Source organism: Rhinolophus hipposideros (assembly GCF_964194185.1).
Source record: "Rhinolophus hipposideros genome assembly, chromosome: 5".
Classification (NCBI taxonomy): domain Eukaryota; kingdom Metazoa; phylum Chordata; class Mammalia; order Chiroptera; family Rhinolophidae; genus Rhinolophus; species Rhinolophus hipposideros.
The window spans coordinates 10,580,636-10,598,787 of NC_138051.1; the positions used below are offsets into that span (position 1 = coordinate 10,580,636).

Sequence of the window (18,152 nt, forward strand, 5' to 3'; positions counted from 1 at the left end):
GTAATACATAACACAGCTCTAACAGGAAGGGTGAAGAGATTTATACCATGGTAAGTTTCTGCATTCTACCTGAAGCAGTAAAATAACTGATTCTAAGTAGACTGTTAAGTATATATATATATATATATATATACTTAACAGTCTACTTAGAATCAGTTATTTTACTGCTACTTAGAATCAGTTATTTTATATATATATATATATATATATATATATATATATAGCGCAGCCAGTAAAAAGCTATACAGATATCTTCAAATATATAAGTAAATTAAAATACTAAAAAAAAAATTTTAACTCAAAAGAAGGCAGAAAAGGAGAAATAGAAAATGGGAGAAAGCAGAAAACAAATAATAAAATAGCAGACCTAAATCCAAACAGTTAATTAAATGTTAATGGTCTTGTCGAATGAACTCAAAAAAGAGTCCAGAGACTTTGCTAGAAATAAGTGATAGAGATTTATTCAAGGATCTTAGATTTTGCAAACTGGAAACAGCTAGGAAAAAATCCAGAAGTGTTCCAAAGAGAAAAAATTAAAAGTTCTTACAGCAAAAAGTACCTTCTTTTTTTTTCTGTTTTTATAAGTGTTTTATATATAATTTATGACATATAATTATTATAATCTTGGATGTAATTATATGACAATTATATAAATAATAATAAAATGGTACCATGCTATATAATGATTGTATATCCAACTAAATGGAATATGAAGGCATGGACAGTAGAATGGTGTAGTGAAAACAGAAGGGTGATACCTGCAGGTTGTACCTGGAGAGAAGCGTAAGCATCCCTGGTGTTCGCTGATATCTAGTCATTGGCAGGAAAACACCTGGGCTGTGTCCTTTTCCTGGGCCCCATCCCGGACCTGCTGGATGGAACCACCAGAGCTAGAAACCAAGATTTTTCATGAGGTCATTGTGTGCCCCAACGCCCCAACAGCACTGGCCCTTCAAGAAATAAAGCATCTTCATGTCTGTAACGCCCATGGACACCAGACTCAGCTCTGAGCAATGGACAGGAAAGGTCCAGTGATTAGATGTTCGAACATGGTGATGACAGTGTGCTTCACTCACCAAGGCCCTGCAGTGTGTCCTAAGTGGTCCGAGCAGGACCTGTCCCCATGCCATTGCCTCCTGGCCTTGGCCACAGAGCTTTCTGTCTGAAGGACAGTGAGGGATGGTTCTGTAAAAAGTACCTTCTTGGGAATTATCAGTCCTGCATCCTTAGGACAGTTTTCAGATGACAGGCTGTCAGGCTGATGGATGGTGGTCTAGAAGACGAGTGCCAGGAGGTCTGGTCACATCCAGTGGTGTGGATGATGGATGTGAGGCAGGTGTATACGTGAGTCCTTCAGGGTAATTAGGGGGTTACCTGGAGGTCCAGAGGTATATCCAAGCATTGATGCAAGACTGGAAAGTTCAAAAACCTTAAGTTTCCAGGCTAGTTAGAACAAGCATGGGGTCTTTTCCTCATGCCTTTCTTCATAATGTTAATTTTACCAACTTGGTTAAAGCGACTGTATTTTATGTATCCCCTATCTTCACTCTCCAGTCTAAACACGCTACTTAAAAGGCAGATTGTCAGAACGAATTTTGAAAGATCACACTATACACTGTATAAAATAGGACATAGGTAAGTTAACTCCAAATAGGACATACGTAAGTTAAAAGGATGGAAAAATATGCACACTCAAAAGAAAGCTGAAGTGGGATATACCTGTGAAAGATTTCTGTAAGAAGAAAATTATCAGGGATGAAGAAGTACATTACAAAATGATAGAAGTGTCAATTCACCGGAAGACATAATGATCCTAAGTGGTGTATATGCACCTAACAACAAAACCTCAAAATATGTGCATCAAAGTTTGACAGAGCTAAAAGGAAAGGGTAGACTGAAAAGATAAGCAAAACCACAGTTACAGTGGGAGACTTCAGTGTTCTTCCCTTGATAGAACCAGTAGACAGAAAATTATCAAAGATACAGAGGAACTGAACAATGTCAACTATCTAATTGACATTTATAGAATAGTCTACTCAATAATAAGGGGGGGGAGATGTTATTTCCAAGGGGAGGTGGATCATTCACCAAGACAGCTGTGTTTGCTAGGTCTTAAGACAAATCTTTGAAATAACTGAAGTTATACAAAGGGTGTTCTGACCATAACTGAATTAAACTACAAATCAATAAAAGATAACAGGAAAATTTCTAAGTGGTTTAAAAATAATACTTGTAAATAATTACTGGGCAAAGAGGAAGTTTCAAGGGATATCATGCTGAACTTAGCAAAAGTGAAATTTTATCAAAATTTGCAAGGTAAGCCCAGAAGTTCATAACTTTATGAGGTGGTTTTACTGAGCTCATCTCTATTCCTGATTTCCATAGTATCTTCTGCATTCTGTGGTACATTCTCAACGACGAATGGACTACTAAGTAATAAAAGGGAAGGACTATTGATACTTAAAACAACTTGAATGAATTTCAAGAATTATGCTGAGTGAAAAAAGCCAGCTCAAAAGGTTACATACTGTATGGTTCCATTTATATGAAATTCTGGAAAAGACAACCAGAGAAAGAAAACAGGTCAGGGATTGGCAGTGTTATTGGATGACAACAAAGGGGTAGGTAGCACTGAGTGTTTTGGGGGTGTGATGGAACTGTATGGTAATGGTGCTAGTTGTTATACAAATCTGTACACCTGTTAAGATTCACAGAACCATACCCCAAGAGACAATTTTACTGTGTGGTAACTTAAAAGAAAAGGTAAAGGTAACTTAAAATTTAAAAAGTGCCTAGACTGCATACTATTAAAATATTCTTGGGTTTGGGCAATGCTTCTCTGGCTTTTTCAAAGCTCTGACCTGCAGCCATTTCTTTGAAAGTTACCATACTATAAATATGAACTATTTTTCATTCCTTAACCGTATGTCTTGTTTCATCTTCATTTCTTTGTCCAGTATTATTGCCTCATTTTCACCTGTTGTAATTTTTATCCATCCTTCAATATTTATCTCACGTCACCTCCTCCCTGTAACATTTCCTTGTCATCACCCAATCAGACATAATGACTCTTTCTCAAAAATGTGAAATATTGAAGCCTAGACCTACTGAATTGAAACCTTCAGGGGTAAAGCCTATGAATTTATTTTACTTTATTTGCTTGCTTGCATTTTTGCTGTAAGCTCCTCAGGTGCTTCTTCGTTGCAGCCGTCTGCTTCGTAAACCTCACTGTGTCCGAAGGGCAGACAGATAGTTAGCAAATGATCATTGTAATCACTAAGGAATTTATGAGAATACAAGTCAGGGAAATCTGACTTCGCTCAGGCAGATACTGAACTAAGATCTGAAGGATAAACAAGAATTATTTAAGCCCAAGATTCGTGATAAGTGCATTTGAAATAGAATAGTAAGTAAAAAACGTAGAAAGGAAGAACATATGTAGAAATACCAAAAGAAGGCCGAAATGACTGGAGTATAGAAAGTGAGGGAAGAACAGTACCCGATGAGACGGGACAATCAGGCAAGGAATAGTGTAGGTCGTGTTAAGTGTTTTGGTTTTTGTGCTAAGAATAATGAAGTATCAGTTGTACTGGAGTGACATGATTGACATGTGTTAGTTACAGATTGATTTCTTGCGAAATGCATTAAGTATTTTTACTGTGATGAAACTCCTTTCAGGCAGTTCTATACATGCAGATTAGCTATGTGCACAGACTTGGAAGCTGGAGCCTCCAGTCCCCTGCAGTGCTGCTCTTAGAACCCGTGGAGACTCATTATGCAAAAGCAGACCTTCATCAACAGTGTTTGGTGCCCACCAGCAGCTGTTCTGCTTTTATGCATGGAGTGAGTGCTCTTCTGTAGTCAGCGTGTACCTGTTCACAAGAACTGATTTCTTACTTTTTCAGGAATCTTACAAATTAAGTCATTATTAAAAGTTAAGTAAACTTACAATTAAATACATTTATTAAAAACAAAACACTGTAAACTCATCACTTCCTAATTATTTTAGTATATTTATTATTATGTAAACCTTAAGGTTCTTTGCATCTATTATATCTGTATGGTGGGAATTCTCTATAATTGTGTGCTATGGCAGAGTTCTTATTTCTCATTCATTGACGACATGTTGGTAGCTTGAAATCAGCCACTTTAGGGGTATTAGCAATATGGAAAGTAGCAAACACTACAGAAAAGGACTTTTCAACTCCAGAGAGCTGGTTGTTAAAAATTTAGTAGCATAACACTGCATTCAGCCTAACTAGGCTGAACTGTCAACCTAACCACATTACATAAAATCTGTAGGGGGTTGGGGTGGGGTGCAGTAATACGTTTACCAGGTTCTAAGTAATCATTTACAAACGAACTTTTAGAATGTAACTCACTTGTTAAATTGGAGAACTACCTTATATTAACTTAGTTTTTTTTCTATTTCAATTTTCATTTACCTCGAGGATTAAACCTAAAATACTGTGTTCTATAAAGTATAATATAATGAAAGCAACCATAACACTTTAGTAAGTGTTTATAACCTGGAGTATGTAAGAACTAAGAGCTCATCTTCCAATATGCTTAGCACTAGTAACATTGGAGCAACAGTGTAGAAAAGTTAGTTGTGCTAGAGTCCCCCAAAAGATCAAATCATTGATTAGCTGGACTTAGGGTTAAGACGAGGAATGATTTTTCAGGTTTAATAGACTACAGGAAAATAGAATGCATCTGCTAGATAAGAAGGATTTTGGTAAAATTTTATCAGCTCAGTAAATCTTGTTGATTTAGTGGTATGCGTTGAGGAGGTTATTTTTATTGATTTGAAATTCTTTAACTGGTTTTGGTCTTCCATAGTGCTTTTGCATCTCTTCCTAAGCACAAACCTGGGTTCTGGTCAGATGTAGCTATGGCTGTAGGGTCTCGATCTGCTGAAGAATGCCAGAGGAAATACAATGAAGATCCCCGAGGAAAAAGATCCCGGAAACATGTCACTAAGAAAAAGCCAGTCAGTCCCAAAGACCAAAATGGTAACCTATGTAGAAAATAGTTTTTTCTTAGTTCTCAGTATCAATTTCTAATCACTTACTGTATGTAATTTATATTTATCCATGTGTCTTATTATAGATGTTTTCTTGTAATTTTAAAGCTAGAAAGAACTCCAAAGATCATGTTTACTTTTAAGTCTTCCTAGATAGTTACTTCATCAATATTAGCCTTAGCAGCCTTGTGCTTTGAGTTTGTTCTAGGAAATCCGCAGTTGGATGCAGAGATTTCAATATCTGGATTATTGTTCTAAGGGTCTACTTTAATTTGAGGCAACTTAGGTAGGATCCCCTAATTCATAAGAAAACTCAGAATGAATTTAGTTTTCATGGTCCCAAAGTTTATGCCAGAGAAGTACTATACAAAACTTTAGGGTGTATTCAATACCTCTGTCCTAATTCAATGAGGTTTATATTTCAGCAAAGTCAATAAACTAGACATTCAGTAAAAGGAGTGTGGGAGATAACTTTTCTCACAAGGTAAAGGCCTTTTCAAACTTACCCTGCCTAATTTTTTTAAAGATTTTTTATTGGGGAAGGGGAACAGGACTTTAATTGGGGAACAGTGTGTACTTCCAGGACTTTTTTCCAAATCAAGTTATTGTCCTTTCAATCTTAGTTGTGGAGGGCGCAGCTCAGCTCCAGGTCCAGTTGCCATTGCTAGTTGCAGGGGGCGCAGCCCTCCATGCCTTGCAGGATTTGAGGAATCGAACTGGCAACTTTGTGGTTGAGAGCCCATGCTCCAACCAACTGAGCCATCTGGGAGCTCAGCAGCACCTCAGCTCAAGGTGCCGTGTTCAATCTTACTTGCAGGGGGGGGCTGCCCAACATTCCTTGCGGGACTCGAGGAGTTGAACCAGCAACCTTGTGGTTGAGAGCTCACTGGCCCATGTGGGAATCGAACCGGCAGCCTTCGGAGTTAGGAGCATGGAGCTCTAACCGCCTGAGTCACCGGGCCGGCCCAACCCTGCCTAATCTTACATAGTTTCTTCATGAGTATTTTGTGGGCTAAGCATATTGCACAGATTCCAGTGTAGAAAGAATCACTTGTTATATGAGAAACTTTTATAAATAGTAATAGAGGCTGAGTTTACTTAACACATATAGATTTTGCAAAGGTTGTTAATTTTATAGAACAGTTACTATAAATGACCAAATCCTTACCAAAATGTTTTACTGACTCTTAAGGCAAGACAGATGATGCTAATCAAAAACAAACTATTAAGATAACTGCCAAAGTAGGAACTCTTAAAAGGAAGCGGCAGATGAGGGATTTTCTGGAACAGTTGCCAAAAGATGACCATGATGATTTTTTCAGTACGACACCTTTGCAGAATCGAAGAGTACTGGTAAGAGTCTTAAATGCATTCTTTATATTGACTTTTATATCTTTGATTTTTGTATATGGTTAGTGTTCATTCCTGATATTTAGACCATGGATTGACAGTCTCCACAGACATGACCAAAATATAGTATAGGAAGCAATCTGCTAGTATATGCCCTTCTCATCAGTGTCCAGAATCTACCTGTCAGTGGGGTTCAAAGGTAATGTTTGTAGAACCAAATAAAAAACCTAGAAATAGGCCAAACGTATATATTTAAAATTTCATAAGCAATGAGGCAAACTTTAAAAAGGGGCAGAGGGGTAGGAATAAGAAAAGATTACGTACTGTGTCGTAAATTCAGGGTAGGGATTAAGTGACAGCACATGATTGACAGATTTGGATGTCTAAAACGAATTTTTGTAGTATGAAAAGTCACATAACTAAAAATTTCAGTGATTGGGATAAAATATTTGTAACATAAAACAAAGCCAATAATATTTGTGATACAGAGAACTCATTCACATGTTACTAGAATTATAAAAAGTGTCAAAATCACAGGAAAAATGTGGGAAAGGAAATATTCAAAAGGCTGAACGAACACTTGGGGAAATGGTCATTTTAGCTAGTGATCAAAAGAAAACAAAGTAAATTATATGTAAGTATATCTTTTATAAAATCTTTAAAAAAAATAAGTTAAAATATCCATTAACAAAAAACAATCGAGATGTTAATCCAGTCATGCATTGGTGCATACACAATTGAATCATACCTTTTGGAAAGCATTATGGCAATATATAAGAGCTATAAATATTAATTCTACTCATTGGAATTTATCCTAACAAATTAAAAAAAGCCAAAAATCTTTACAAAGGTATTCATTGCAGGTTTATCTTTACAGCAAAAAACTGGAATCTGCATATCTTCTAAGGATGTTCTTCATAAACACAGTGAAATACAGTACAAATATTAAGTGCAAATTTGAGACTTGCTAGAATCTAAACATAAATGTTAAGATTAAGATTAGTGAGCTAGACTTAAGGGTGATTTTTTCATTAATGTTGAATCATCTCCCATTTAAAAAGGCTATACAATACTTTAATAATTTAGTGACATCGCTATCTGGGCCCACTCCTCTGCCTACACAGGATGTAAAGGGAAGTGTTTTGAGGGAGCCATCAGAGGCTCTAACTATGTTCTCTGCACAACCACTGTGGTCCTTCAGGGGTTGTACCCTTTACATTACTCCACCATCATTTCAGGTTCTCTCTGTATTTTGGCCTAAATGCAATAGTAGCAACATTCTAAAAACGAAAAAAAAAGTGAAGTCGTTCGTTTTCTATGGCATAAGTCCCTTTCTCTATGGTTTTAATATAAAGGTAAATAAATCTTTATTAAGGAATGAATTGTTTATTAGAATTATATACACACAATAGTTTAATACTGCTTGAGTTCATATTAAGTATAATAGTAAATAAGTTATAGTTTTGTTCTGTCTACACAGAGGTCAGCAAACTATGGCCCATGGGCTAAATCTAGCATAGCACCTTTTTTTGTAAGCAAAATTTTATTGGAATACAGACGTGCCTGTTGTTTACATGTTGGCTGGCTGCTTCCAAGCTACAGTAGCAGAGTCGAGGAATTGGGACAAAGACTGTATATGGACCACAAAGCCTAAAATATTTACTATCTGACTTCACAGAAAACATTTGCTGTAGAAGTAGATGTCTATGTCTCCATTTTACACAACAGAAACTTAAGAGTTTTAGAAGATAAGGATCTGTTATCTACCTACTGATATTTTTCATTATCTCAGAAAAATATAAGGTGGAAAAAACTTATCAGCACACCAACATTTTGTGTAACGACAAATTTTTTTAGGGGTGCCTGATCGTAATTAATATTTGCTTTCTAGTTGCCAAGTTTCCAGTGCAGTCAAGAAGACGATATTCTGCCTCATATGGACAGAAATCCAACAACTCCATCATCAGCTGTTTTTCCACTGGTAAAAACCCCTCAGTGTCAGCATGTCAGCCCGGGAATGCTAGCCTCGATAGATAGGTAAATATGCATATGATGCTGTAATTCTGTATTGGCATTTAACATGTCAGGAGTTGGAGAGAGTAGATGTCAGTAATGAGAAGAGTCATCATTATTAAGAAATCAAGAATGAATATTCCTGGAAGTCAAGGATGGCTTGACTTCAGCAAACAGGGGTGTTTCAGCAAGTGGGGGTGTTATTCAGTAGTGTTGGGACACAGCTCACACTTTACATCAGGATAAATTACAAATGGACCAAAGTTTTGCATGTAAAAAATTAAACTATAAAAAGAAATCTTGGAGAATTATTTTATAACCTTAGATTTAGTGAAGGTCTTTCAAACTATGATGCAGGACCAAGAAAAAGAATAATAGTCAACTGTATAAAAGTTTCATCTGGTACAAACCAACCATAAATAATCAAAAGAATAATGACCAAAGAAGTGCTGGAAAGGATGTAGAGAAAAAGGAACTCACACACTGCTGGTGGGAACGTAAATTGATACAGCCACTGTGGAAAACAGTATGGAGGTTCCTCAAAAAATTAAGAATAGAATTACCATATGACCCAGCAGTTCCTCTTCTGGGTATCTACCCCCAAAATTTTGAAAACATTTATTCGTAAAGGTATATGTACCCCACCCACATTCACTGTTCATGGTGGCCAAGACATGGAAACCAGCATCCTTCGATAGATGACTGGATCAAGAGATGTGGTACACAAGTACGGTGCAGTATTAATCATAAGATGAAATACTGCCGTTTGCAACAACATGGATCTTGAGATTATCAAGCTGAGCGAAATAAGTCAGATGGAAAAGGAGAAGAATCATGATTTCACTCATGTGAGATATAAAACAAAATAACAAGTGAATGAACAAACAAAAAACTCATTGTCACAGACAACAGTATGGTTACCAAAGGGCAAGTGTGTGGGAGGGGTTAAAGAAGGTAAAGGGGGTCAAATATAGTGATGGGAGGAGACTAAATTTGGGGTGATGAACACACAATGCAATATGCAGGTGGCAACTGCCTGACAGGCGATGTATTACAGCACTGTACACTTACATACTCTTATTAACCAATATCACCCAGTAAATTTAATTTTTAAAGATAAATGACAATCAGAGAAAAGAACAGATGGACCTTATCACAGGAAAAAGGCTAATTTCTCTGATACACACAGTACTCCTACAAATTAGGAAAGCCATTCTTATGCATTACTAGCGAGAAGGTAATTAGTTCAGTCTGCGCCAGCAGCATTTTGTCAGTATCTGTCAAAACTATACATGCACATGCTCTCTGACATAGCAGTCCTACTTCTACAATTGGAAATGTTCAGCTTATTCATTGCAGTATTGTTTATAATGGCAAAAGACGAAACAAGTCAAATGTCCATCAGTAGGGACTAATCAAATAATTTCTGGTACATTATGTAGCTATAGAAATTAATGAAGAAATTATGTACTGTTATGGTAAAAGGCCCATAAGTGAAAAAAGTTAGATGCAGTGAATTATTGTTACCATTTGTGTGTGTGTCTGTGTATATATGCATATATACATAATTCATTTCATTAAATATCTCCGAAAGGATAAGAAACTGAAAACACTGATAATCCCTAGAGAAAGGAACTAAGAGATCCTGGGAGACTTTTTGAATTTTGAACTAGGCAAATGTAGGAACTATTTGAAATATAAACAAATAAAATTAAGAAAACTAGGGCTGGCCAACAGTAAAATGTTGTAAAGAAAAGATGAAAAGTGATAAGAAGGCCTAAAAATAGGCTATGCCATTTGGCAGTTAAGTAGGACTATGCTAATCTAGTAAGAACCATTTCCAGGGGGTGGGACATACAGAAGCCATATGATAATGACTCAGAAAAAAGTAATCAGTAATCTCAAGCTTGGTGAAGTCTTAATTTGCATTTATTCGGCAAACACATAATTTTTCCCTAGCAATCCACAAATTATTTTTTATTTTTGGTTTAGTAGGTAATGCAGGTGAAAGTATGTTGAGAGCATAATTTTGGACAAGTTTTTGGTAAGCACTTTGGCCAACTCATCAAAAGCTTTAAAATATTCCTTTGGCCCTTGAATTTTAGTTAATTCTAATGAAATAAGAAATTTTAGCAAGTACGTTTGTGTGAGCAAAGATGTTCATAACAAAACATAACACTGAAAACTCGGACATAAATGTCCAATAAGGAACGTTAAGAAATTAGGATTTGTTCATTTAATAGAGTAAAATATGTCACAATGAAAAATAATGCCTTCAAAAAGTTTTAATGTCAGAATAGTATTCAGTGGATTCAAGTTTTTAAAAGCTAATAAATAAAACTACATACGGTGTGATCACACATTCATAAGAGAAAGGAAATTTCTTGACCAAAAACATAAGCCAGTATCTCTGAGTTGGAGAATGACACTCATGTGGGTGGTGCTACGTTTTTTGTATCACTTACAGTTAAGGAAATGGGACTTTTTTTCTTGTAGAGCACATGATGGGCTCATTTATAAATATCATGAATATATTTCCTAAAACTTGTTTTGTATATTAAAAACTGAGTTTCGTAGGCCTCTTCACTATCACTTGACTTCACCAGCTCTAGTTGACTCCCTTTTACTAACAATTTTAAATAATGAAACTGTTTATCACTTTGGAAGTGATCTCTTTGTACAGGATGACAGACTCCCAAGGCGCTGACCCTGAACCTGACAGGGCTTATTCACACCCTACGCAGCAGGGTTTGCAGTGCACATTAATCTTACTACAATCACACAGTTACAAATTTCTCCATGTCATTCTTTCAAGATTGCTCCTAAATAGTCGTAAAGGAAAGGATAATCAGTCAATCACACAGGGTCTTGCAGCCACCAGAGAGAATGCGCATTATGTTCAGCTGGTATTTACTGTCGTCAGTAGAACTAGGAGTTATGGGGGAAATGAGAACAGGCATTCTGCTTGGCTTCAGTTTTTACCTGTAAATTACGAACCAAGCCTATTTGTTAAGAATGGGAGAGGAAAGAAATAAGGGAAAACAAATGAAAAATACTTCACAGTTAGTATGAGGAATGTAAGAAAGATGTTAACTATGTAGAAGTAAAAGGCTTGTGGGCTGAATTGAAGGAAACACTGTTGGAAGCTATAAATTAATTCATCACCAGGTTTATCCTTAAAGTGGTCTACTTGAAGGTTCTAGCTGGATGGGGACGGAAGTGAGCCGGAGAAAGGAGTGAAAGGTGTAACAAACGGGGGAGTCCAGGGATAAGAAGTCTGTGTTTTGGGAAAGAGGTGGCACGATAGAGATTGGAGAGCACAGACGGGACAGGGAACAATGATTTCCTAGAATGTTCTTATTTGGTGTTTTTGTTTCCTATAAATGTTTGAAGGCTTTTTATTCATCTCTCTAGGTACACCATTGTCTTTTTTAAAATGGGACAGAAAATGTACTTTTTGAGACTGAAACAAATTACTTTTGTCAATTGCTGTTTAACCTGTGGGTAAAAGTATGTTAGTTAATGTTGACTTGAAATTATTTTGTATTCAAACAGGGATGATTGTGATAAATATGTGTTTCATATGCAAAAAAAAGGTCAAAGTAAAGGTGGCATTGTCTGGGGCAATATCAAGAAAAAAACAGTAAGTATTTTTATTCTTCACGACAGATTTATTCAGTGCATATCTATCGAACAACTGTAATATATAGTGAATAGGGGGGTTGTAGGTTATGGAAAGTCCTTACCCTCCCGGTGCTTACAGCCTAATTCAAGTAAATGATAATATGAGGCCGTGAATGAGGTCAGTTCGTAAATGCTGCGGGATTACAGGTGGCAGTTGATAGATTGAAGCATTTGAGGAAAGTGAGAATGGTAAAAGTCAGGTAGGGTGGGAAAAGTATGGACAGGTCAGGGAAGGACATTTCAGGCAAGACACAAAATCTGTAATTGAAGATGTAGGCAGACTTCCTCTCAGTGTTTCCTAGATTCCCCTTTTCCAGCCCCACATCCCTTATGAAAATTTTGATTTGATGCAAAGGACCAGGAATCATCTTAACATAGAAACAGAGAAACATAGAAACAGAGAAAGACTTCGCTTCTCATCCTATTTTGCCAGTAAGAAGCTGGGTTGCCTTGACAAGTTTCTCAAACTTTAATGTGCATGGGAGTCACTAGGGAATCTTGTTCAACCCTCAATTCTGCTCCAGCAGATTTGAGATTCTGCATTTCTAACAACCTCCAGGAGACAGTTCTGCAGCTGATCCATAGAACATACTGAGCAGTAGCAACACCCTAATTAGCCTACTGTTCTCTGCGGAATGAGAGAAGGTTCATAGGGATATAATGGCTATGGGGGCCATTCCTAGTAAAGAACTTTTATTTCTCTCTATTTCTGACATCATCTTAACTATTTTCGGACTTTTGTTTTTCTTAATGTTAGTCTTTCCACCAAATAAAAATATCTTTGTGATTGAGCCCCATTTGTTCATAGACTAATATTTTGTAGCCAATGTATGATGACAGAAAGAGCAAAGGATTTAATGTTAAAAGTTCTGATTTCAAGCCTATGCTCCCACACAGGCTTTATGACAAAGCAAACTCCTTAGGCTTCCTGATCTCATGTTATTCATGTTGGTCTGACATGGGGGTCATGATATTGGTGTCTTACCAAATGATTTTGAGGGCTAAAAGATGTAATAGGGTTTTGACTTATCACAGGAAAAAATATGTTTACATCACAAGCTATGAACACAAGTTTGTATCTCAGAAGTCTCAGAAATACATCCTTGGCTTAGTGGGTATTCTCTGTCTTATTTTCCAGTCTATTGCTTTTCATTTTTTAAAGATAATCAGCAATGGCCAATAGTTTAGAAAGTAATGTAAGCCTACATTAGACACTTAAAGCTTGCAATATAAATTACCATTTTAGCCAAGATTTTAAAATACAGAGAATTTAAATTTTGCTGGTGTAATGGAGTGGAATAAATACTTAGTAGGTTTGGCCCATACACTGTCCTTTAACTGCTGTTCATTAGTTTGCCACGTTTTCTTACAGTTATGATGCCAGCGGTGGGAAACATGGGATAAGTCATGGTTCTTGCCCTAGATAAATTCAACTTCAAAGAGACATTTCACACATAATTATGTGATCAGGTGTTGGTATAAGTACTCTGGGGATAAAGCATGCTTAATTTTGTCTAGGTTTGAGGCAGGCTTCACAGGAGGTACCGTTTAGCCATTAATATGAACTGTCTTGTAGGTTGAAAGTGATTTTTCAAGTTCACCATCAAGAAGAAAAACCCCATTTAACAAAGGTAACACACTTATCTTTTTTGTAGCTCAGTTCTATGATAGGGTAGTCTGTTTATTAACATGGTACTAAAATTAATTGCTCTCAGATTGGCATATCTGCCATTTGGTTTCTTAAAGTTATTTTCAATTTCATTGGACTTGAAATTACTTTTAGAAATGTATTAATCTTTTTTATTAAACTTCTTTACAGAATTAGGAGAAAACACTAATATTGGAAAACTTTTCACTAATGCTATGGAGTCTTTAGATGAAGAAGAAAAAGATTATTATTTTTCAAACTCTGATTCTGCATAGTAAAAATGAGAAAATATTTCCAGAATTTTCATCAAGCAGCAGACCGTGCAATTGTATCTTCATTTTGAAATACATGTTTTCTTTATAATGTAATTTCACATGCAATTGTAGATTACTTTTCAAAGGTTTTATGTATTTGTATTCAAAGTTACAGATCTTTCTATAGAATATTCCTCATCGCTACAGTTTATTAAAAATACAAGGCAAATTGTTTTGCTTGTATAGATGTTTCTAAATTTCTGTTTTTGCTAGGTTAAACTATATTTAAATAAGTCTCATAAACATCTAAGTCTATTTAAGAAAATTATATTCCAAACCGGATTTTTCAAAAGCTTTCAAGAAAATGTTTCTATCCTTAAGGGAAGAGGAGAGGGAGAATAAGACAGATTGTACTGGTAGCTACTGCATTCATGAAAACTAACATTTTCCACCACTTGGAGGACAAGCCAGAGTTCATATAATGTTTAAATTACATGTTGAAACTATTTGGTATGCCTTTTCTCTGTATTGGTTTTCTTAAAACTTCTGATGGTTATATCTAGGAAACCAGTGTAAATTTTAATTTATTGCTTTTCAGTATTTTATTAGGTAGAATCAAAGAACAGATTTTGTTGCATTCTTAAGCCTTCTTTCCATATGCAGACATAGCTTAACTTTGGTCTCAATATTAAAAAGACTGGATTAGACCAACATGTCATAGGCCTACCATAGTAAGGAGTCAAGTCAATATGTTGTAGTAAACATTGTTTTCTTTCAGATAGCTCTTTTAAAAAATAACAAAAAAACTTCTTTTAGCTTATTCTGCCATTGTGTTTTAAAACTTGACATATATAGTCCCTTCTGGTTACAGTACATATTCCCCTACCCTTCCTCTCCAGTTGGGTCATCCAAATAAAGTTAGTTTGCTTTTATAATATGTGTGTTTTACTTGTTTTGGGGGTTTTAGGTTTTTTTAATTACTGGATCATAGAAACAAAACAAATACGCATTTTCTTACTGGTTCAGATTGTTTCCTCAAAAAATTCCAGAACTTTTTCTGTGTCTTAAGAATTTAGTCAATAATAATCATTTATGTAACTATAGGATTTATAGAAACACCAGGTTTAAAAAGAATAGTGCAGTTAGACTGAGATCATTCTCCTTTAAACTCCTCTACCATGCTGCTTTCTGCCATGAAGACTTCTGACAAATGTGAGATGGAACAAATGAAAGGGTTATTTTAGAGTAACTCAAAAAAATAGGGGTGTAGAATTTACGTTGCCAATATTTAGTATAATATCATGCTGCTCGATGTTAACAGTGTTTTAGGAACTAAAAGGTAGTTAAATTCCTTAATGGGAAACAAAAAGATAAATTTGAAATAGTGTGACTTGACACAAACCAAAAGTGTGACCCCTCCTCCCCCCATATTCCTTGTGTCCCATCAGAACTGCTTCAGCATCCTTCCTAGTCTATTCTGTGTGTCCCACCTGCCTAGTTCCTGGATAGGCCCATTTCTCCCCGTCGGGCCATAAAATAAAAGCTAGTAAGGTTTGAGGTAACCTCCAGAGAGACGTAAAAGTGGGAAATACTTCAAGGGCTCAAAGAAAAACAGTAAGATGGAATGGTAAGAATGGAAAGGTTGATAGTTGAGTGCTACCAGTGAAAGCTACTGCTGCTTAAATATGGACAGAGCTCTACACAGCAAGCGTAAATAAATGAACTCCAGTTATATCCCTCACAGCATCTTAATTTATGAATATTTTGCCTGATGGGTGGACACAGAATCTGAGCACACAGCTGTCTGCATGGGAGGTGCTACAAGGTGGTCACGGCCCAGGTCAGTGTGAGTTGCTGAGGATCTGCATGCTTCTGGGATACAGCTGGGGGGGACAGAACACACACCCCCACCCCAGGTCCCCACCCACACACACTGCTGATACTGCATCGGGCTAGAGAGCAAAAAGGACACGAACCAGAAAGAAGCCCGTTTCCTCCTCCTGACAAAGCTTAAATCATGCTCACTATAGGAAGAAATGCTCAAAAAGTCCAGTCCATTATAGCAGAGCAAGATACTGAAGGCTGAATTTGAACCTGAGAGGTAATGCCATATTGATAACTGCATATCAACCAATAAGTTGTAGAACTTTTCTCTCTGGCTTTGCCAATTATTGAACAACAGAAATATGAGATCAGTTGCTTCCAGAATTGAGAGTTCATACTCTCCCAAAGGTGCTAAGTTAACAATTAGAGTGTCATACAGGGACTCTGGTCCCGCTCCCCGCACAAGAACGCAGGACATGGTGAGGCCAAAAAGGAACACCCACGGAGCCATAGATGGGGGAGTCATACCACTATGGATATGAACCAACGGAACACCAACAGAGCCATGGACAGGGGGTTCCTACCAGTCTCGCTGGTGGCTGGTCGAGACGCAGAAAGCAGGAGCCACATGATCCATTGTCCGCTTCTCTGCCAACTAACCAGCCCCTTAGCATAGCCACAGCAATTGTATCAGTGGCTAATGGCTAACTGGTTACAGCTGACGGCCAACTAGTCACAGCTGACGGCCATCTACTACCCGAGCCAGCACCTTTCCAAGTGAGGCCGAGAGCCTGGAAACTGCTCTCCGGGACTCTGTCCCCACATAGAATAATAAAATAAAAACTATATCTAGGTCCTGGTTCTTGACTTCTGTAAGTCACTTGTTTCCGGTCCTCACTTTTATCATCTGATGAGAAAGGAAAGAAATGCAATTAAAATAAAAGTGCTCCGCTGTGAGGTTGGTTCAATTACCCAACAATGTTAACAGAAGAAAAAAATAAGGCAGCCAGAGAATCCAGGAGTGTAAGTGGGGGGATGTCCACAATGAAAGGCTGCGTTAGCACCAGCCTGACTAGAGGGAGGGCCTCAGCTGTTACAGATAAACATGGAGCCATCTTAAAACAGTAATAACACAGACACAATAATTAGTCACGACGAAAGTCCACATTCAATAGCTCACCTGTACTGAAAAGAAATTTTCTAAGTCCAAGCCAATATATCACTTCATTGAATATGATTATTTCAACAAGAACAAAGAAGTAGTAGGTTGGAGTTTATATTAATAGGATTTGAGCGCTTGATTGGGTTACCTTTGGTACTAAAATAAACATACTCAGTTATACTTGCCTAGTTACTGAGGCATTTATCTCAATACACCTACCACCCACACCTTATCCAGGATGTGTGTAGATTCAGGACATTTTTACTATTCTAGATATTATAGTTTACATATAGGAAAAATTGTTTCTAATCATTAAGTTGGCAGCAGTCAGCATCAACCTATTATGCGAACAAATGGTAATGATAGTACTAAAATCTTTGGAAAATTCCATAATACATCTCTAACTTCAGCTTTTACTCTCATAATAGCATCTTCAATAATCTTTTATTATTCAATCAAAAACTTTTCATAGTCTAGTTAATCAAAATGATTACTGAACAGATTTTTTTAATACATAATCTATATAAATAAAAATATACACAATATAAAATACTATGGAAATATTCTCTTATTTAGATATTTTAGACTGACAATCACAAAGCACAGTAACGATTACTGAAATGCACTTAGTATTGTGAGAGTCCTTCGATAAGTGCACTTTGAGCAGTCCGATCACGCATCAGCTTTCTCTCTACCTTGGTTAGGACTGTTTGGTAACATATGCATGTCAAATACGTAGTGAATGTACCTATAGATCTCCTCAGCCTTTTGATGAGTTACTTGTGCATACATGGAGATTTCTTGAGGGGAGCTGAAAAATAAATTAGACAAAAACATTACACTAGAACTTTCTGATAAAACTTGCTTAAAGAACACGAAACAAAAAGGCTTGTAAGAAAATCGTATCTTTCTAGGCATTTTACATCCAGTTAATGTCGTTAGCATTAGTTTAAACAAAAGCTTATTCCCTATATTTAAAATCATATATAACAATAATTTCAACATCTTACATGGGCCTTTAGTTTAACCCATTTTCTAAAACCTGCCTTTTCAAGCAATTAGTAATCAAAAATTAGCAAATGTTCAACCTGAACATTTTCCTAGTTACAGAACTAAACACCCAGAAGTGTTAGAATGCAAGACCCAACGTAAGAGCTCCGTGGTTCCCCATCGGGCTCTACGGTCCTCGAA

The 18,152-nt window shown here is 36.6% G+C and overlaps 2 protein-coding genes across 4 annotated transcripts in view; one reads left to right on the top strand and one right to left on the bottom strand.

Moving 5' to 3' along the window:
• MIS18BP1 (MIS18 binding protein 1) overlaps window positions 1–15,264 on the top strand; it is a gene marked incomplete at its 5' end in the record, with an annotated part of 45,267 nt that extends 30,003 nt beyond the window's left edge. For all 3 annotated transcript variants that reach the window (XM_081047726.1, XM_081047727.1, XM_081047725.1), the window contains 6 exons: window positions 4,843–5,015; window positions 6,219–6,379; window positions 8,268–8,413; window positions 11,945–12,032; window positions 13,650–13,704; window positions 13,893–15,264. In XM_081047726.1, coding sequence (XP_080903852.1) covers window positions 4,843–5,015; window positions 6,219–6,379; window positions 8,268–8,413; window positions 11,945–12,032; window positions 13,650–13,704; window positions 13,893–13,996 — 727 coding nt within the window. In that variant the 3' untranslated portion in view covers window positions 13,997–15,264. The remainder of the gene's footprint in view (window positions 1–4,842; window positions 5,016–6,218; window positions 6,380–8,267; window positions 8,414–11,944; window positions 12,033–13,649; window positions 13,705–13,892) is intronic.
• Window positions 15,265–16,946: 1,682 nt separating this feature from the next.
• FANCM (FA complementation group M) overlaps window positions 16,947–18,152 on the bottom strand; it is a 50,360-nt gene continuing 49,154 nt past the window's right edge. Inside the window, exon 23 of the mRNA XM_081047724.1 lies at window positions 16,947–17,772. Coding sequence (XP_080903850.1) covers window positions 17,634–17,772 — 139 coding nt within the window. The 3' untranslated portion in view covers window positions 16,947–17,633. The remainder of the gene's footprint in view (window positions 17,773–18,152) is intronic.